Raw genomic sequence first — 22,627 nt, 5'->3', positions numbered from 1 at the left:
ACATGGTGGGGATAGAACCCATGACCTCAGCACTGTGAGGCAGTAATGTAACCATTACACCGCCCGTACTGCCCCGTATATATAACACATGGTGGGGATAGAACCCGTGACCTCAGTGCTGTGAGGCAGTAATGCTATAACCATTACACCATCCATACCTCAGCACTGTGAGGCAGTAATGCTAACCATTACACCGCCCGTACTGCCCCGTATATATAACACATGGTGGGGATAGAACCCGTGACCTCAGTGCTGTGAGGCAGTAATGCTATAACCATTACACCATCCATACTGCCCCGTATATATAACACATGGTGGGGATAGAACCCATGACTTCAGGGCTGTGAGGCAGTAATACTAACCATTACACCGTCCGTACTGCCCCGTATATATAACACATGGTGGGGATAGAACCCATGACCTCAGCACTGTGAGGCAGTAATGCTAACCATTACACCATCCGTACTGCCCCGTATATATAACACATGGTGGGGATAGAACCCATGACCTCAGCGCTGTGAGGCAGTAATGCTATAACCATTACACCGTCCGTACTGCTCTGTATATATAACACATGGTGGGGATAGAGCCCATGACCTCAGCACTGTGAGGCAGTAATGCTAACCATTACACCATCCGTACTGCCCCGTATATATAACACATGGTGGGGATAGAACCCATGACCTCAGCGCTGTGAGGCAGTAATGCTATAACCATTACACCGTCCGTACTGCTCTGTATATATAACACATGGTGGGGATAGAACCCATGACCTCAGCACTGTGAGGCAGTAATGCTAACCATTACACCACCCGTACTGCCCCGTATATATAACACATGGTGGGGATAGAACCCATGACCTCAGCACTGTGAGGCAGTAATGCTAACCATTACACCGCCCGTACTGACCCGTATATATAACACATGGTGGGGATAGAACCCATGACCTCAGTGCTGTGAGGCAGTAATGTGACACCATTACACCGCCCGTACTGCCCCGTATATATAACACATGGTGGGGATAGAACCCGTGACCTCAGTGCTGTGAGGCAGTAATGCTATAACCATTACACCATCCATACTGCCCCGTATATATAACACATGGTGGGGATAGAACCCATGACCTCAGTGCCGTGAGGCAGTAATGCTAACCATTACACCGTCCGTGCTGCCCCGTATATATACACATGGTGGGGATAGAACCCATGACCTCAGTGCCGTGAGGCAGTAATGCTAACCATTACACCATCCATACTGCCCCGTATATATAACACATGGTGGGGATAGAACCCATGACCTCAGTGCCGTGAGGCAGTAATGCTAACCATTACACCATCCGTACTGCCCCGTATATATACACATGGTGGGGATAGAACCCATGACCTCAGTGCCGTGAGGCAGTAATGCTAACCATTACACCATCCGTACTGCCCCGTATATATAACACATGGTGGGGATAGAACCCATGACCTCAGCGCTGTGAGGCAGTAATGTAACCATTACACCATCCATACTGCCCCGTATATATAACACATGGTGGGGATAGAACCCATGACCTCAGTGCTGTGAGGCAGTAATGCTAACCATTACACCGTCCGTGCTGTCCTGTATATATAACACATGGTGGGATAGAACCCATGACCTCAGCGCTGTGAGGCAGTAATGCTAACCATTACACCATCCGTACTGTCCGGTATATATAACACATGGTGGGGATAGAATCCATGACCTCAGCGCTGTGAGGCAGTAATGCTAACCATTACACCGTCCGTGCTGCCCCGTATATATAACACATGGTGGGGATAGAATCCATGACCTCAGCGCTGTGAGGCAGTAATGCTAACCATTACACCATCCGTACTGCCCCGTATATATAACACATGGTGGGGATAGAACCCATGACCTCAGTGCTGTGAGGCAGTAATGCTAACCATTACACCATCCGTACTGCCCCGTATATATAACACATGGTGGGGATAGAACCCATGACCTCAGTGCTGTGATGTAGTAATGTAACCATTACACCGTCCGTACTGCCCTGTATATATAACACATGGTGGGGATAGAACCCATGACCTCAGGCTGTGAGGCAGTAATGCTAACCATTACACCGTCTGTACTGCCCTGTATATATAACACATGGTGGGGATAGAACCCATGACCTCAGCGCTGTGAGGCAGTATTGTAACCATTACACCGTCCGTACAGCCCCGTATATATAACACATGGTAGGGATAGAACCCATGACCTCAGTGCTGTGAGGCAGTAATGCTAACCATTACACCGTCCGTGCTGCCCCGTATATATAACACATGGTGGGGATAGAACCCATGACCTCAGTGCCGTGAGGCAGTAATGCTAACCATTACACCATCCGTACTGCCCCGTATATATAACACATGGTGGGGATAGAACCCATGACCTCAGTGCTGTGAGGCAGTAATGTAACCATTACACCATCCGTACTGCCCCGTATATATAACACATGGTGGGGATAGAACCCATGACCTCAGTGCTGTGAGGTAGTAATGTAACCATTACACCGTCCGTGCTGCCCCGTATATATAACACATGGTGGGGATAGAACCCATGACCTCAGCGCTGTGAGGCAGTAATGTAACCATTACACTGTCCGTACTGCCCCGTATATATAACACATGGTGGGGATAGAACCCATGACCTCAGCGCTGTGAGGTAGTAATGTAACCATTACACCGTCCGTGCTGCCCCGTATATATAACACATGGTGGGGATAGAACCCATGACCTCAGTGCCGTGAGGCAGTAATGCTAACCATTACACCATCCGTACTGGCCTAACAAAGGGCCCTCCAGTATTAATGATGAAGAAATAAACGTGTGTGTGTGTGTGTGTGTGTGTTATTTGCTCTGCACTCTGGCTAGATATCAGCATGGACGTGGCGGCATATCAGAGCACTGACGACCACAGCACACCATAGAGAATCAATACGCAGACTGCGCGGCGGAGGGGCCGAACCTCCAGCCGGCGTCTCAGGAGTCCGGATATCGATACAGTTACAAATTAAATAATAATCACCCAACGGAGAGTAGGACTCAGTCCATGAAACTCTCCCCTGAAATCACCAGGAGGAGAAAAGACACAAAGGCCCTTATTCAGACCTGTTCGCAGCCTAGCGGTCAGGTAAAGGCCACCCGCCACACAAATCCCCGCGTTTGCATGCAAGGGGCTGTGAACGCTTACAGATCCCCCTACACAGCCTCCTGTCCACCCCTTGCACACGTACTGTAGTCTCTGATTAAATTCATTGGATAATGAAGTTCTGTCATTCACAACTAGCAGGAACTGAAGCCGCAGCGATTCTTCCCGTCTCAGCACAAACGTAACGTGATAAGAGTTCCGCTGAGGTCGCGGATCAAATTCTCGGGCGTTCCAGCGCTCCGGCAAAACAGGGACCTCCTTTAGGGCTGGGTGTACAAACTGGAGGGAGGTTTACACAACTCAAAATGGAGGGATAAATGTGTGACTTTCCAGCTGTTGAACTACAACTCTCAGCATGCCCAGGCAGTTTGGTGGGCAGCCCACGTCTGCTACAGTGAGTGTGTCGGGAGTGACAACACCGGGGTGTGATATAGCAAAGGCCCGGGCGGTGTGGAATGTGCGTTTCCACGGCAACGATCAGACTACTGACAGCTGGATGTATCGATGGTGACGGAGCAGAGTTTATCCCGTTGTCATGGAAACAAAAAGGTTTAATCTTAGACTGAACCTGAACGCATCACAGACAGCTGAATTATATTCCCTGCGCTATACGCCGCAGCATGCACATCAGTAATATATAAAATAGTGCACATAATTATACACTACATACATACACATATATTATATATATATATATATATATATATTATATATCATTATTTGTACCAAAACCCCAATCTGTGTGTATAAATGTATATATTGGTTGCGGTTTGCGCCAACTGATTGGTGCTTGGGTCTCTCGGGACCTGGCCAATAGGCGATTCCCTCTTACAGATAGTAACCGCTTTTCACTGACTCCACCCACTGCGCAGTGGGCAGGTATGTTGCTGCCACCACTGGGCTCCTACCATGTGGAAACTCCTGACTGGCATTTGTAGACTTCCCCCACCAGTCACTCACTGAGCTGGACCACAGTAGCTGTCGGAGGGCCAGAGGGTGAGCGCGGAAGAGCCAGGGGGAAGGAGGTGCGATAGAACCAGAGGGGGGCGCGAGAACCAGAGGGGGGGCGCGAGAACCAGAGGGGGAGCGCGAGAACCAGAGGGGGAACGTGGGAAGCAGAGGGGGGGGGGGGGGAGCAAGGATCAGATGGGAGTGCGAGGAGCAGAGGAGGGAGCATGAGGACCAGGGCGGGGTGCAAGGACCAGGGGGGGGGGGGGGCAGAGAGGCGAGCAAGAAATAGAGGGAGAAAGACAAAAAGCAGGTGACAAAGATCAGAAAACAGTATATATATATATATATATATATATATATATATATATATGAGAGCATTAGACAGTGAGGAGAATGAGGGACAGACAGAGAGAAAGCAGGAGAGGTGGAGATATGAAAGAGATGCTTGTGGGGGGGGGGGGTAGTGAGAGAGACTGCGGGTGAGAGTGTAAATGGGAAGAACAGTAACACGGGATCGTAAAATAACATAAGGAGAGATGGGCAGAATGAGAGAGAGGAGGTGGGAAGAGGAGACAGGTGAAGAGGGGGGGGGGGGGGGGGGCAGCGAGACCCCAGCCAGCACAACGCAGAGGCCTCAGTTACCCGGGCAGCAGGAGAAAGTCACTGGTGCAATATTTCCTCTCTGCGCTATGAGCCAGGACTGTGGGATCTAATCAATCACTTCTAGCTGCAGAGACATTAACATTCTAGGCTAGCCCTCCGTCTAGATGAGAGGAGGATGACGGCCAGCCAGAGAGTGCAAGAGACCCTTAATCACCCCATCCCTGCTGGGCCAGAGACTGCGCAATAAACACCACAGCACCCCCCCCATCCCTGCTGGGCCGGAGACTGCGCATTGCACACCACAGCACCCCCCCCCCCCCCACCCCCACCCCCCCCATCTCTGCCGAGCCGGAGACTGTGCAATGCACACCACAGCAACCCCCCATCCCTGCTGGGCCGGAGACTGCGCATTGCACACCACAGCACCCTCCCCCCCCCATCTCTGCTGGGCCGAAGACTGCGCATTGCACACCACAGCACCCCCCCCCCCCCCCATCCCTGCTGGGCCGGAGACTGCACACCACAGCACGACCCCCCCCCCCCCATCCCTGCTGGGCCGGAGACTGCGCATTGCACACCACAGCACACACCCCCCCCCCCCCCCCCCATCTCTGCTGGGCCGGAGACTGCGCATTGCACACCACAGCAACCCCCCCCCCCCCCCATCCCTGCTGGGACGGAGACTGCGCATTGCACACCACAGAACCGAAATGCAGCGAACAGTTACATTCCATAACACACACTACAGCCAAACAACCAGTGTATGGATTGTGGGGTGAGACTGGTGCCCGCGGGGAGAACATACTGGGCCATGGTCGGAACCGAACCCATAACAATGCTAACCACTGCACAACAGTGTTCCAGGAGTAGATGCTGGTTCCCTTCCCTTTATTAAAACCACCATTTGTCCCCCCATTTGTACTATTTCCCATTGATGCTGTAATATTTTATAGCACCTTACACTTCCTTTCTAGGCTTCTCGGCCTTCCTCTGCGTGGTTCAATATTACTTAGCATTTATACAGGCCGCCCTATTAAATCCTACTTCCCATCAGTACGTGGCCGTCCTTGTCACCAGACGCCCAGGACAAGTCACAGTGATCATCGCTGGCGTGGTATCTCTGCGCTCGGAAAGGTCGGACGGAGAACCAGCCTGGATGCTGGGAAGCTGCATTAGCATTCTCCCTGCACACATCACACCTCTGCCGAAACCCATCCGTCGTGTCGTCGCTCGGGAGTGCCGACTTCTCAGTGTATAAAGAGAGTGATGGCGTTAGTGCGCTGTACGGCTGCTGACCTTACACAGAACACAATGTTTTCTGCAATGCAGTTTGGGGAAGGGAGCTGCAAATCTGGCAGCCGGTAACAGGGAGGGCTGCGTCCATAGATTACTGTGAGACAATGACGTGTATAGGACACCTTGCTCTTACCGTACTGGCTGCATAGCCGGGGAGGCAGATAAGGGCAAGGGTGCGGTGAACCCAGCCGGTCTCGTAAGTGGCATCAGCTCGTATAACCTGCGTCATGTGCAACTATTTTCCCGGTTGATCACAGGACTAATACGTCTGATGTTGGAAAAAAGGCCACCTAACTAATGTGGCAAAAGAGATTGCAAGCCTTTCTGCCGAGGAATATTGACAGCACCTGGAATTAGTGCAGGACACAGAGGGCTTGACCCAACTGGGAGCTATGTACCGCTGCAATGAGACACCCTGGATTGGTGGTCCAGGATCATCTCTAATTATTTACGGCCAATGGAATAGGCAGCACTAGTGCCGGTGGCTTCTGCGTACGGCAATTTCTCAAGAATCTTTTGGCTTACGGGTGCCGGGTAAAAAGTTCTGATACTCTAGAGCGCTGTGATTCTAAAAAGTTTCGGAACCACTGGTATAAAGGGTAGACCGTGTCCAGTTCGACACCAAATGGTCAACATGCAGAGCCGACATGGGTTGACACAGAAATGGGCGACACAGGAAAGGGATCACATGAGTTTTTCATGTTGTATTGGTGTCCAAGTTAGTGTGCCGTTCCCAGAACATGTGCACGGGTAAAGTATGAAAAATTGTAAATAATAAAAATTTAAAAAAACAAGTCGACCTTTTCACATCCTATGTACAGCGCTCTGGTTGGCAACGCTATCATGTGTGTCAGATTTCCACCAGCCACTTCAGTCCATGGTATTAACAATTTGTTTAATAGGCACGAAATAAAGCCTGAAAATCTCTGTAGCAAAACAGAAAAATACTCACAAAAGGCTAATACCATACCTGGGCGACAGGCACACCAGCTACTGTCAGGGGAGCCAATCAAAGTGTCCTGCTAGGGTCTCATGACCTTACTGTACTAGGCTTATATCAGTACCACTGTGACCTATTGCCATCCCCTTGGTGTAGGCGGAATAACGCAAACAGACGCGTGCGCATTAGCGGTGCCAAGTCTCGCCGTGTCCGATTCGCTAGAACGGATCAGGAATCAGCAACCTCGTTTCATAAAACATTTGTGGACGGACACCCAAATAGAGAGCAGCCGTGTATAAAGTGCAACATCTATAACTAACAAGCTGGGACTGCACAGTATAAACAGAATTAATGCTAATACTAAACCAGGTGTGCCCAAATCTGTCCACAAGATCTACACGGTTCATGTATATCAGGCCACCTGTGGATCTATAGTAGGAATGAATGCAGCAGGTTTGACAATGTGACATAGTAATGACTGCACTTGTGCACCAGCTAGGTGATCTGAGGAATGTGACAGTTAGTAATGACTACACCTGTGCACCAGCTAGGTGGTCTGGGGAATGTGACAGTTAGTAATGACTACACCTGTGTACCAACTAGGTGGTCTGGGGAATGTGACAGATAGTAATGACTGCACTTGTGCACCAGCTAGGTGATCTGAGGAATGTGACAGTTAGTAATGACTACACCTGTGCACCAGCTAGGTGATCTGGGGAATGTGACAGATAGTAATGACTGCACTTGTGCACCAGCTAGGTGATCTGAGGAATGTGACAGTTAGTAATGACTACACCTGTGCACCAACTAGGTGGTCTGGGGAATGTGACAGTTAGTAATGATTACACCTGTGCACCAGCTAGGTGATCTGGGGAATGTGACAGATAGTAATGATTACACCTGTGCACCAACTAGGTGGTCTGGAAAATGTGACAGATAGTAATGATTACACCTGTGCACCAGCTAGATGGTCTGGGGAATGTGACGGTTAGTAATGACTACCCCTGTGCACCAGCTAGGTGGTCTGGGGAATGTGACGGTTAGTGATGACTACACCTGTGCACCAGCTAGGTATTCTGGGGAATGTGACGGTTAGTGATGACTGCACCTGTGCACCAGCTAGGTGGTCTGGGGAATGTGACGGTTAGTGATGATTACACCTGTGCAGCAGCTAGGTGGTCTGGGGAATGTGACAGTTAGTGATGACTACACCTGTGCACCAGCTAGATGGTCTGGGGAATGTGACGGTTAGTGATGACTGCACCTGTGCACCAAGCTAGGTGGTCTGGGGAATGTGACAGTTAGTAATGACTACACCTGTGCACCAACTAGGTGGTCTGGGGGATGTGACAGTTAGTGATGACTACACCTGTGCACCAGCTAGATGGTCTGGAGAATGTGACAGTTAGTAATAACTGCACCTGTGCACCAGCTAGGTGGTCTGGGGAATGTGATGGTTAGTGATGACTACACCTGTGCACCAGCTAGATGGTCTGGAGAATGTGACAGCTAGTAATAACTGCACCTGTGCACCAGCTAGGTGGTCTGGGAAACGTGGACCGTTGGTAGATCTCGAGGACCGGTTTGGCCACCCCTGCCCTAAGCCATACAGAGAGCAGGTTTATTATGCCCTGGTATCACCCTGCAGCTCTCAGGCACACCGGGTGCCCGGTTATAGTAACCGGTGCGCTGGGCACTGGCACTGTACGGGAAGGGGCAGCTGTATTGTCTGAATGCTCATGCAGTCTACACTGAGGCTGAGCTGTGCAATTAATCAGCAACAATCTGTAAATGCTCCGAACTCCATAAACTGCCTGTTAATGATGCGTGTGCAGAAGACACTTTGCTAACGCTTCCCCCCAGGTCAGACATGTGTCAGTCATGCATGCAGAGAGCAATAGGACTTTTACCATATGGTCCAATTCTCCTACCAGTCAGAGGCTGCTAATAAGCAGAGCACAGACTGATTTCCCATAGTGTGCTTCCAGCGGCAGCATCAGAAGCGCACTGACGGCGTCTGTACAGGAGAGGGACTGAAAGCGCACATATCACACCGTCGCTGTCCAATCAGGCAGCTGTTTATCCTACAGAGCCTGTCACATGACCTTCTGCCCATATCAGAAATGGCTTCATTGCCCACTTAAAACAAATCCCTAGTGTAGCTTGGCCCTTGGACCATCTGATTAGTTACTAAGGTTTCCAGCATGTACAGGCCAACGGTTTTGATGGGGTGTTTGACCCTGCAAATATAATCCTGTAGGCAGCTGCCAGAGACGCCTCACCGCGCGGGAACAGGGCTACTCAGAGCTTTGATAACCAACGTTTCTGCGTTTCTGTGAGCAGCCGCTGGGATCTGCAATGCTGCCAGTGGGCGTCGCCATACAAACCCTGGCGCTGCGCCGTTTGCGCACAGTCGCTGCATACACTTGTGTATGTTTCTAAATCAGAGACTCCCACAAATGTGTGCAGCTGGTTAGCAGTAAATACATATTATATAACAGCGACTTTCTCTTTTCACCCATACCTGCATACGCCATGTTTTTCGGATTTCCGTAGGGAGCCCCCGGCTGCACAGGGCTGTAAACAGGATTCATTGTGGAAGACGGAGATTTCTGCAAGAGAGAGAACGGGGGCAATCAGTACAAAGGATAAAACGTGAGACTGTATATATCACCACCCTACATGCTGTACATACAGTATATACCCACACTGCAGTTTATGCAGTTAGGATAGGTATGATGAATGGCGCCACCTATCTGTGGACCGGAGGACAACCGCTTACTGCGTCTCTGAGCACTGTAACCCCACCTGTTGTTCTGGACTTACCACCATTGGCACTTTTACCTGCCCTATCACAGGAGCAGTTTCACCGTCTGAACATGGCAGCTGTGGCAGCCGTTATCAATGGTCACGCCTACAAGACACCCTTTTTTGTGTTCACTTCCCAGTATCGCCCCATTGTGTTTTACACTCAGGGCAATGCATGCGTTGTATCAAATAACCACACTGCGTTCTCCTCTAAAATTAGGCCCAGGGCCCCTAGTCTTTACAGCAGCCCCTGTCCCCATGCACTGTGCATCCATCTGGAGGGCTTTTATAAAACAGATTCGTACAACAGACTCCGCCTCTACCTGGCGCTGGTCTGGATTACAGCAAAACAATGCAATTCAGACCTGATGGCACGGCGACGAATTCACAGCAGCCGCCGCCTTGCGAATCAATGTGCTCGCTGTGCAATATGCGCGGCTAGTGAAGACTTCGCAGCTGAGCGAATAGGTCTGAAACCCAACGTTAACAGACTCACCATCCAATGATTGTCACACTGGGCACCAGTCATCATAGGCTCAGGGTAGCCAGTGACCCTCCCCTATTACAGGACAGGGGTATAAAACCAAACGCGCTGGTTTCATATGGAGATGTCGGTCAGCCCCTCCCCCTCCGCTCTTCAGTTACAGATTGCAGGAACATGCAAGGCCCGGGTAACCTGTATCATTACATAATGCACTTCGGAGAGAACTTTTTTTTTTTTAAATATCCCACATCCGCATTCCCGTCCTGCCGTCCATGTGTTTCTGGTTAGAGTTCCTCAACAGTCAGGAGAACGGGTCATTACATGGAAACCCTTTCAGTGATACACCAGTCTGCTGTAAGCCCCACCAACAACTTCTATGCCCCAAAAAGAAGCCAGTGTCCCCTAGGAAATGAACGAAACACCCCGAGATCTGCTGTGATCAGCCTTCTCCAGGCCCACCAGGTGCTTGGAAGGTATAATACAAACCACCGGTGGCGGGGAGCGGTGCCAGGCAGCTCTCCGCAGGCGAGCACGGGTGATTTTGGCCGCGAGGCTAACCGTTTCAGTTATAAGAATTCCGTATTCTGCCTCTTTCAATGCAGCTGTTTCTTATAAGCATCTTCCATTAAGTTCATCTGTTTCCAATCTGGAATTCCCCCAATTCCGTATGTAGCCATAATAATAGCAGCAGCCACAGCAAAGAAAGCACGGTCAGCGCCGCTGCATTATTCCCGGGTCTCTCCCCGACGTGGGGGCTGAACCGGCAGCCGCTGACCTGCCCAGCGGTTGTGTCTGTATTACGCCAGCAAAAGTCGGAAATGTTACATTTATTCCAACTCAGCGATGTTGGAACACAAAGGCTCAGAGTTAATAATAGTAAAATAAAAAAAACACTGACATTTCTCCATTAATCCCGACACTCATTTAAGCACTTGTCGCCGCGTGAGAGTTATGGGTTATCTTAACGAAGGGAAGTTGAGGCACTGAAGCGTCGGATGGCGCTGTGGCCTGAGGTGTGCCGATAAGACAGTATCTGCAGCGACATCTAAAACATGTCTTCATACCGCCTGTGGTATGGGAGGAGAGATAAGGAGCAGGGCCTTCATCATTCCGCAGGAGACAGCCGCCTGCTCGTACGCTTATCTCCCGAAATATCACACCCCCCCCCTGCAGGATTACAGAGGGATGCTCGGGACGAAGCCCGCTTGCTCGCCAATTACTGCAGTCCTAGTTACGGATATCGGCAGAAAGACTGGATCTTCATATACAAAAAGCCTGACATGTATAACGAGGCTACCAGCTTGTGCACGTTAGAGTGGCGGTATACGATCCTTGGGTCGACACACAGACATTGGGTCGACCACTAAAATAGGTCGACAATTTGATTTTCAGTTTTGTTTTGCGCCGACATGTGCTGACAGGCGGTATTTCATGCCCTACCATCCACTAGGGTGTGGAGGCAGAATAGTGTTTCCATGTCGACATGACAAAAAAAAAGTGAAAAACCCATGTCCACCTTTTTGACTGTAGACCTAGACACTGTCGACCGAATGCTTGTTTTGATCTTCCAACCCTGTCAACCTTTTCCCTGTGTCGACCCATACCCAGAGCACTGGCCTCAGTCCTTGCTGTCCCCTTATTGTGCGGCGCTGCGGTATATTGCAGAGCTATAATGGTTATGGAGAATTCATGTGAAGAACTCAGTAGATATATATGTGTAAACTGCGGAGAATATAAAGAGATGGTAAGAAATGGACAGGTGAGGATCAGCCTACAGACAATGTGTAGGATGACAGTAACAAAGGTCGACATAAGCAAAATGTCTACGTGGTTTTTTTTAAACTTTTTTCTGTCAAAAGTTAGGGGCTGGTGACCACCGTGTGTGAAGTGCTCGTGTCATACAGAGAGGGAGGGAATGGATAGTGGGGGTTAGGGAAACATCCAGACACTGATGTAGATGTTGGTCCGGGCAGACTCAGCCGCCTGTCACCAGGAAATAGGATTGTCCGGTCAGCCCACCCAGGCCAGAGCCTGGACTGCAAGTATTACATCACCAGATAAGGAGGAGTTATACACAGACATCATCCAACAGCCAATCCTGGTCCCCCAAACAGCTGTATAATATATATATATATATATATATATATATATATATATATATATATATATATATATATATATATATATATATATATAGCTATAGCAAGATGAACAAAAAAGCAGGCACTCCAGGGACTTGATGCAAATGGTGTATTAGAAAAAACAGCAAAAAGCACAGCCAACGTTTCGGGGCAACAGCGCCCCTTTGTCAAGGCACAATCAAATGGTGAAAACACAGCAATCAGTCCGTCGACCCACCACTATATATATATATATATATATATATATATATATATATATATATATATATATATATGTAGTTATATAGCACACACCTATACTGTAGCACTTTATAGAGAACTAGTTAAAAGCCCGCCAAAATGGCGGCTTCTGCAACGTACTTTCATTTTGCGCTGTGACAGTTGTTACTTTTGCTTTGATCTGTGACAATTTTTAGCCTCCAAACTCTTCACCCCACCCCTCAGTCCCCTATCTGCTCCTACCGCCAATAGCACGGCCCCCTCTCTCCATACCCAGCAAGTTTGAAACAGATTAGTGTCCCTGCAAAAATTGCATTCACTTTATGACAGATTTTAGCGCACAAAGAAGTAATTTGGTCCATCGAGTGGTCAGTGGTGAAATATGTATTTTATATTTCAGCCATTCATGTTTGTAAAAGCCTGACAGGGACGGCTGCCTGGATAGGGGACACAGGCCAGGACAGAGCCCTGCAAACACGCACACAGACGGGTACGGCCGACATTTGTAGCTGCTTACTTTTCCCATGAGGTCACTAGATCATCACCTTGTGGTGTGTGTCTCTGTGTGTGCATGCCTGTGCCTCTCGATATATGGGTATGTGCCTCCCACTCTGTGCCTGTGACTCTCGCTCTGTGTCAACGTTCATGCCCCTGCATCTCATTGTGTGGGTCTGTGCAGGCCTGTGCCTCACGCTCTCTGTCTCTGTGTGCGGGCCTGTGCCTCACGCTCTCTGTCTCTGTGTGCGGGCCTGTGCCTCACGCTCTGTCTTGCTGTGTGGGTCTGATCCTCACGCTCTCTGTCTTGCTGTGTGGGTCTGTGCCTCTGTGGGGAAGCGGTCATCTATTAGAATGAACTTAGGTCTACAGTCATTAGGTCGACCCCACTAGGTCGACTGGCAGGAAGGTCGACCTGACTTAAGGTCGACATGGGCCAAGGTCGACCTGACTTAAGGTCGAATTTGCATAAAGGTCGACAAGAGGAAGGTCGACTGGTCATAAGGTCGACATGGGGTTTTTCACTGTTTTTTGAGCCGACATGTGCCGACAGGCGGTATTTCATGCCCTACCATCCACTAGGGCGTGGAGGAGGTTATTAAAGCTGTGGCGAGCGAAGCGAGCCACCGTGCCCGAAGCACATTCGGATAAAAAAAACTGCGAAAAACCCATGTCGACCTTATGACCAGTCGACCTTCCTCATGTCGACCTTTATGCAAATTCGACCTTAAGTCATGTCGACCTTAAATCAGGTCGACCTTCCTGCCAGTCGACCTAGTGAGGTCGACCTAATGACTGTAGACCTAAGTTCATTCTGATAGATGTACCGATTCCCCTCTGTGTGTGTGTGGGTCTGGCTCACACCCAGGATGTATAGTCACTGGCTCTGCAGTAACTCAGGACATCAGGGCAGCAGAGTTCTGCGTATTTTATTGTATAACAATGAGACAATCATTTTCCTGTGCACACAGAAATTACTGCACCATCAGAGACTTCACAAGGCCAGTATTACAAAGGGGAAAAAATCAATTGTCTGCCTTCCATAATTACATTTCTTGTAGTAAATCTGTTTTCAGAGACAGAGATTGGGAATGAGAGGAGAAAAAAAAATAAGATTTTAGTTGCCTACCGGGAAATCCTTTTCTCGTACTCCATATGGGATACTGGGGTTGAATACGACGGGGAGAGACAGGGCACATAAGGTTCTTCAGTATGGGTGCACTGGCTCTTTCCCTCTACTTCCCCTTCCACTAGTCAGTTAATGAAAAACTGTGCCGAAGGAGAGCGAACGTATGTGAGGAAGGATATGTGAAGAATGAAATGTGGTGAGATTCATACCAGCACACCACAAACAAACAAGAAAACGTGAACAATAACTTCTTGAACACTAAGTAAATGAAACCGTCACGAAGTGGCAATGCAAGGCAACAAGCCATAACTTTACTTTAGGTAAAGTGACAACCACACGCAGAAGTAACTCCGCACCGAGGCGGGCGCCCAGTATCCCATATGGACTACCAGAAAAGGATTTACCGGTAGGTAACTAAAATCCTATTTTCTCTAGCATCCATATGGGATACTGGGGTTCAATATGATGGGGAGGTCCCAAAGCTTCCAGAACGGGCGGGAACGTGTGGAGACTGCTGCAGCACCGCCTGTCCTAACTGGGAATCCTCCCTGGCCAGTGCGTCAAATTTGTAGAACTTAAGAAATGTGTGTTGACCTGACCAGGTTGCAGCTCTGCAAAGCTGTAAGGCTGAGACAAACCGGGCAGCAGCCCAGGAAGTCCCCACCAACCTAGTTGAATGAGCCTTCAACGAGACTGGAAGAAGCAACCCTGCCGACCCATAAGCCTGTTGTATAGTGGAACGGATCCAGCGGGCAATGGTTTGCTTGGATGCCGGACAACCCCTTTCTGTGCATCATAAAGCAAAAAAAGATTATCCGTCTTTCGAAACCTGGATGTACACCTAATATACGCCCTAAGGGTATGTACAACATCCAGGGAAGCAAGCATTTCCGGATGAGCAGCACTGGACGGAACCACAATGGGCTCGTTCAGATGGAAAGCCGACACAACCTTAGGCAAGAACTGCGGCCGAGTCCGAAGTTCTGTCCGATCATCATGAAAGACCAGGTATGGGCTCTTACAAGACAGGGCTCCAAGTTCAGACATCCGTCTGGCTGAAGCCAGGGCCAACCGGACCACCATCTTCCACGTAAGGTACTTTAAGTCAGACTGTTCCAAAGGGTCAAACCAGGAAGACTGCAGAAAAGACAAAACCACATCCAGATCCCAGGGTGCCGTAGGCGGTAAGAAGGGGGGCTGAATCCTGAAGAAAAAATTCTCTGGAGCTCCAGTGAAGTGCAGCCTCTCCTGAGGAACATTTTTCTAAACTAAACTAGTGGAAGGGGAAGTAGAGGGGAGGAGCCAGTGCACCCATACTGAAGAATCTTATGTGCCCTGTCTCTCCTGCGGAGCACCTCTATCCTCATCGTATTGAACCCCAGTATCCCATATGGATGCTAGAGAAAAATAATTGAAAGAAGAAAACCCTCAACCAGCGACATCAAGATTACTATCGTGTGATGCGAGACCTCCTCTCATCCAGATTACTATAGTGCAATGCGAGACCTCCTCTCATCCAGATTACTATAGTGCGATGTGAGACCTCCTCTCATCCAGATTACTATGGTGCAAAGCGAGACCTTCTCTTATCCAGATTACTATGGTGCAATGCGAGACCTCCTCTCATCCAGATTACTATGGTGTGATGCGAGATCCCCTCTCATACAGATTACTAGGGTGCGATGGGAGACCTCCTCTCATCCAGATTACTATGGTGCAATGTGAGACCTCCTCTCATCCAGATTACTATGGTGCAATGTGAGACCGCCTCTCATCCAGATTACTATGGTGCGATGCGAGACCTCCTCTCATCCAGATTACTAAAGTGCGATGTGAGGTCCCCTCTCATCCAGATTACTATAGTGCGATGTGAGATGCCCTCTCATACAGATTACTAGGGTGCGATGCGAGACCTCCTCTTGCCTTCACATGATCAGTAATAGTGTATGAACGCAGCTTCTCACATTCTCAGAAGTGTAACGACACCTTACAGGCAATAACATTGTCCCACTATTTACTCTAGGACAGACTGATGTATAACAGCATTCCCCGCACATCCGGGAATTACTACATTTCTACAAGACCTTGGTGTGCAGACTGGGGTAATTAGCAGACAACTACAGAATGGGGTAACTATAGATACTTCCCATTGGCAGGATCTGCCTTCTTCCATAAACATCCCGTGATTATCAGGACAGGAACGGCAAAGAATGGAGTGTGGGGTCTATGAAGAACGGGATTCCAGTACAGAAGTCCGGCTGAGATGGTGATGGCCATAACAAGGACCAGGGTGTCCACAGCTGGGTCAAGAAGGATCAAGAGCTAGGGACTGCCAGTATGGAGTCACATAAGGAGTGGATGAAGGAGTTGGGGTGAACAAAGAAAGAGGCGAGGTTACAGGGATCAATGCAATAAGGCATATTTTTATGGTGAAAACCTCCCTATGATTCCACAATCCATCCAACTGCAAAAATCATGGGGGTGGTTAGCGTTTTATACAGTGGGACAGCCACCGGTTGTGCAAGTTGACCCACTTAAAAAGATGAGAGAGGTCTGTAAATTTCGTCATAGGTACACTTCGACAATGAGAGACAGAATGTGGGGGAAAAGAAACCAGGAAATCACATGAAACAATTTATTTGTATATTCTTGTGGAAAGATAAATATTTGGAAAATCAAAAAGTTAAACTCAATACTTTGTTATATACCCTTGGTTGGCAATTACAGAGGTCACAAGTTTCCTGTAGATCTTGACCAGGTTTGCACACACTGTAGAAGGTGATTTTGCCCACTCTTCCATGCAGATCCTCTCTAGATCGGTCATGTTTTGGGGCTAGTACTGGGCAACACGGACTTTCAACTCCCTCTGCAGATTTCTGATTGGGTTGAGGTCTGGAGACTGACTAGGCCACTCTAGGACCTTGTAAAGCTACGGAGCCACTCCTTAGCTTCCCAGGCGGTGTGTTTGGGGTCATTGTCATGCTGAAAGTCCCAGCCATGCTCCATCTTCAATGCTCTTACTGAGAGAAGGAGGTTTTTAGCCAAAATCTCCAGATACATGGCCTCATTCATCCTCTCCTTAATACGGATCAGTCGTCCTGCCCTCTTTGCAGAAAAGCAGCCCCAAAGCATGAGGCCCCTATGCTTCACAGTGGTTATGGGATGCCGCTCATCATTCTTCTACCTCCAAACACGGCAAGTGAAGCTTATACCAAAAAGTTCTATTTCGCTCTCATCTGACCACATGACATTCTCCCAATCCTCCTCTGGATTATCCAAATGGTCACTGACAAACTGCAGGTGACGGTTTGGATTGTTGGTGATCTTGTATTTCTTCCAGTTTTTAATAATTGCGCCAACAGTTGATGTCTTCTCATCAAGCTGCTTGCAAACTGTTGAGAAGCTCATCCCAGCCTTGTGCAGCTCTACAATTTTGTCCCTGGTGTCCTTAGACATGGTGGAGAGGTTTTGGCAATGGTGGAGAGGTTGGTAGGTTTCCAAATATTTTTTTTGCAAGAATATAAAAAGAAATAATTTAAAAACCATACAATGTGATTTCCTGTTTTTTTTCCCCCACATTCGGTCTCACAGTTGAAGTGTTCCTACAGATCCGGCGCCGGGGCTCACCAGACCACCCTCACTGGCGAGCGGCGCTACATCTGACTGGGACGCGCGAGTTGGCGGGGGGACAAGAACCCTGCTCGTCTCTGCTTCAGGGAGACCGGCAGGGTTAGGGGTGGGGAGGTGGGGGAACGTGGCGGGGACCCAGGGTGACCCAGTTGTAAGGGGACGCCCGCACGTCCCCTTCCGGCGGCTGGCGAGTCCACCGCGAGCCCCAGCAAAGACGACAGCGGCTACATCTGTATGATGGAAATTACAGACCTCTCATCTTTTTAAGTGGGTCAACTTGCACAATCTGTGGCTGTCCAAATACTTTTTTGCCCCACTGTAGATGCCGTGCGCCGGGGAGAACTTTGGGGGAGCCCAACGTCTCCATAAACCTAAAAGCCACACCAAAATGTCCGATTGATATTCTGGTGCGGACATTCTGACCAGATCCCAATGCAGTGTCCAAAATTATTGAGCCAGTCAGACATACGCAGGGGTCAACATGGGAAGAGATACTCGGACCACCTCAATACAAAGGCTTCCAAAATTTAGGAGTGCCCAGTAATCCGTTCCCTTCACCGATTGCTGGTTGTTAGAACAGTTGTGGTGTGGTGACACGTTAATCATTTCTTCACAAGACAAAGTAATAATATTGTAATAAATAATAATTAGCAATCATAATAAGAATACATAACGACGATTATAGATGTGATCTGCAAAAGCAATGTGGATTAAAACGTAGACACTGGATTTAGGATTAAAATCCAGTTGCGCCGTAAACACGGCTGCACAAAAATAATTGTGATGCAATCTGGTTGGGGTATGAAGGGACGCCCCCTTTAGAGGTTCACTTTTCACTCCAAATCATACAAATGAACAATTCATCAATTAACTCCCGGATCATATCAAGGGCAGAGAGACGGACTGAGTATATAGACCAGTATAAGATTCCAAACTGCGTTCCCTATGAAAGCCGTACCGGTAACCATCGCTTTTCCCAGAACTGCTTTGTCTGCCTGTAACAAGCGCGTCACTGCATCTCCCGTGTCGCTGGAAGGGGATTTCTCATTAACACAAGGAGGCAACTGCTGCAGATATTAGACTTGACCAGGAAAGCGCACACAGGATACAGAGGCCTATATACACCCAGGGCACACATTACACAACATCACATTTCTCCCCCAAGCACCCCGCAGTACCTTCCGCCCCACATAGAGAGGCGATCAAACAAATGAGATAAAAATAATCCTTGAGGCCCGAGGAGACTTCTCCTTGCTGCTGGAAAATGCGACGAATGATTAAATAATGCGACAGGAAGACAAATGGGCATCGGGCACACGGCAGAGCAGCCTGTACGCAGGGCACAGCTGGCCTCTTGCTGCAGCCCGGGAATAGTCAGACATCCTGTGTTTTGTAACACAGAACGGGGGGGGGGGCTGAAATACCAACATACTGCATTCGGGAACAGAGACATAGCTGTACATAAAGAGGGGGTTAGCAGACGGATACGGGCAGGAGCCCAGCATGGATGATGGAGAAGACAACTGGCACAGTTTCTATTGGGTTGGCAGCGTAAAACAGGGCAAGGTGCAGGCGGGCAGGTGTACCGTGTGCGCACATTACCGGCACACATGATATATCGGACACAGGGAGCAGGGTGATTCCATATGATACCAGCTTTACATTAATACACATGAGCTCTGTACCCTGCAGCAGGAGCCGTGGAGGTCACGCATGTGACACGCAGGATAACAAAGGTTTATTGGGCTGGGAATTGCGGCTTAGAACACGGTAGAGATATGTGCGCAGATATGGAGCGCAGAGAACACAATGGATTCATACTGCTTTCTGATTTGGGGATGTGAGATGCCTCCAGTGTTCCAGTCTTGTCCATGTCAGGAAGGGAGGACGGGAGAGGCAGATGCAATACAGAGTGGGATTATGTTCATGCCAGAAGTCAGCCCAGATCTGAGACGTGCAAGACCAACCAGTCAGCTACACTGCGGAGCGAAGGGGGTACACTGGGTGCTACACTGCGGGGCAAAGGGGGGACACTGGGTGCTACACTGCGGGGCAAAGGGGGGACACTGGGTGCTACACTGCGAGGCAAAGGGGGGACACTGGGTGCTACACTGCGGGGCAAAGGGGGGACACTGGGTGCTACACTGCGGGGCGAAGGGGGGACACTGGGTGCTACACTGCGGGGCGAAGGGGGGACACTGGGTGCTACACTGCAGGGCGAAGGGGGGACACTGGGTGCTACACTGCGGAGCGAAGGGGGGACACTGGGTGCTACACTGCGGGGCAAAGGGGGGACACTGGGTGCTACACTGTGAGGCAAAGGGGGGACACTGGGTGCTACACTGTGGGACGAAGGGGGGACACTGGGTGCTACACTGCGGGGCGAAGAGGGGACACTGGGTGCTACACTGCGGGGCGAAGAGAGGACACTGGGTGCTACACTGCGGGGCGAAGAGAGGACACTGGGTGCTACACTGCGGGGCGAAGGGGGGACACTGGGTGCTACACTGCGGGGCGAAGGGGGGACACTGGGTGCTACACTGCGGGGCAAAAGGGGGACACTGGGTGCTACACTGCGGGGCGAAGGGGGGACACTCGGTGCTACACTGCGGGGTGAAGGGGGGACACTGAGCGCTATTCTGTGGGGCGCACTGGCCGCTATACTATGAGGAGAGGGGGATACTGGGCGCTTTACTGTAAGGAGAGGGGAGGGGGACACTGGCCGCTATACTGTAAGGAGAGGGGGGGTTACCGGCTGCTATACTGTAAGGAGAGGGGCACTGGCCGCTATATTGTAAGGAGAGGGGCACTGGCCGCTATATTGTAAGGAGAGGGGAGGGGGTACTGGCTGCTATACTGTAAGGAGAGGGGGGCACTGGCCGCTATACTGTAAGGAGAGGGGGCACTGGCAGGGCAATGGCATCTATCGTGTGGAGATAGGGGGGCCATTAGCTGTGATATTGTGGAGAGAGGGGGGACATTAGCTGTGATATTGTGGAGAGAGGGGGGACATTAGCTGTGATATTGTGCAGGGGGGCCATTAGCTGTGATATTGTGGAGATAGAGGGGACATTAGCTGTGATATTGTGGAGATAGAGGGGACATTAGCTGTGATATTGTGGAGATAGGGGGGACATTAGCTGTGATATGGTGGAGATAGGGGGGGACATTAGCTGTAATATGGTGGTTAGAGGAGGGACATTAGCTGTGATATGGTGGTGAGAGGGGGGGACATTAGCTGTGATATGGTGGTGAGAGGGGGGGATATTATAGCTAGTACACTGTGGACATTGGGGTAGGGGAGACACCGGCTACTATAGAATACAAGCCATCCCCTCCAACCGCTTCCACCAGTTGATCTACTATAACCTCAACCTAGCTGCTAGCTGGCCTCTATTCCTTTCTCTTCCCACTGAGATTACTGTAACCTCCACCTAACTGGCCTCCCTTCCTTTCTCTTCCCACTGAGATTACCGTAACCTCCTTCCTAGCTGGCCTCCATTCCTTTCTCTTCCCACATATATTACTGTAACCTCCTCCTAGCTGGCCTCCCTTCCTTTCCCTTCTGCATAGATTACAGTAACCTCCTCCTAGCTGGCCTCCCTTTCTTTCTCTTCCCACTGAGATTACTGTAACCTCCTCCTAGCTGGCCTCCCTTCCTTTCTCTTCCCACACAGATTACTGTAACCTCCTCCTAGCTGGCCTCCCTTCCTTTCTCTTCCCACTGAGATTACTGCAACCTCCTCCTAGCTGGCCTCCCTTCCTTTCCCTTCTACATAGATTACTGTAACCTCCTCCTAGCTGGCCTACCTTCCTTTCTCTTCCCACACAGATTACTGTAACCTCCTCCTAGCTGGCCTCCCTTCCTTTCTCTTCCCACTGAGATTACTGCAACCTCCTCCTAGCTGGCCTCCCTTCCTTTCCCTTCTACATAGATTACTGTAACCTCCTCCTAGCTGGCCTACCTTCCTTTCTCTTCCCACTGAGATTACTGCAACCTCCTCCTAGCTGGCCTCCCTTCCTTTCTCTTCCCACTGAGATTACTGCAACCTCCTCCTAGCTGGCCTCCCTTCCTTTCTCTTCCCACTGAGATTACTGTAACCTCCTCCTAGCTGGCCTCCCTTCCTTTCTCTTCCCACACAGATTACTGTAACCTCCTCCTAGCTGGCCTACCTTCCTTTCTCTTCCCACTGAGATTACTGTAACCTCCTCCTAGCTGGCCTCCCTTCCTTTCTCTTCCCAATGAGATTACTGTAACCTCCTCCTAGCTGGCCTACCTTCCTTTCTCTTCCCACTGAGATTACTGCAACCTCCTCCTAGCTGGCCTCCATTCCTTTCTCTTCCCACATATATTACTGTAACCTCCTCCTAGCTGGCCTCCCTTCCTTTCTCTTCCCACTGAGATTACTGCAACCTCCTCCTAGCTGGCCTCCCTTCCTTTCTCTTCCCACATATATTACTGTAACCTCCTCCTAGCTGGCCTCCCTTCCTTTCTCTTCCCACTGAGATTACTGCAACCTCCTCCTAGCTGGCCTCCCTTCCTGTCTCATCCCACTGAGATTACTGCAACCTCCTCCTAGCTGGCCTCCCTTCCTTTCCCTTCTACATAGATTACTGTAACCTCCTCCTAGCTGGCCTACCTTCCTTTCTCTTCCCACTGAGATTACTGCAACCTCCTCCTAGCTGGCCTCCCTTCCTTTCTCTTCCCACACAGATTACTGTAACCTCCTCCTAGCTGGCCTCCCTTCCTT

At 49.8% G+C, this 22,627-nt stretch overlaps 1 protein-coding gene across 2 annotated transcripts in view; it reads right to left on the bottom strand.

The window, feature by feature from the left end:
- FAM168A (family with sequence similarity 168 member A) overlaps positions 1-22,627 on the bottom strand; it is a 65,277-nt gene that overhangs the window by 21,355 nt on the left and 21,295 nt on the right. For both annotated transcript variants that reach the window (XM_083170372.1, XM_083170373.1), the window contains one exon: positions 9,495-9,582. In XM_083170372.1, coding sequence (XP_083026498.1) covers positions 9,495-9,564 — 70 coding nt within the window. In that variant the 5' untranslated portion in view covers positions 9,565-9,582. The remainder of the gene's footprint in view (positions 1-9,494; positions 9,583-22,627) is intronic.

Source organism: Crinia signifera, chromosome 2 (assembly GCF_055691185.1).
Source record: "Crinia signifera chromosome 2, ASM5569118v1, whole genome shotgun sequence".
Classification (NCBI taxonomy): Eukaryota; Metazoa; Chordata; class Amphibia; order Anura; family Myobatrachidae; genus Crinia; species Crinia signifera.
The sequence above is the reverse complement of the archived record's forward strand: the minus strand, read 5'-3'. Positions and strand labels throughout refer to the sequence as shown.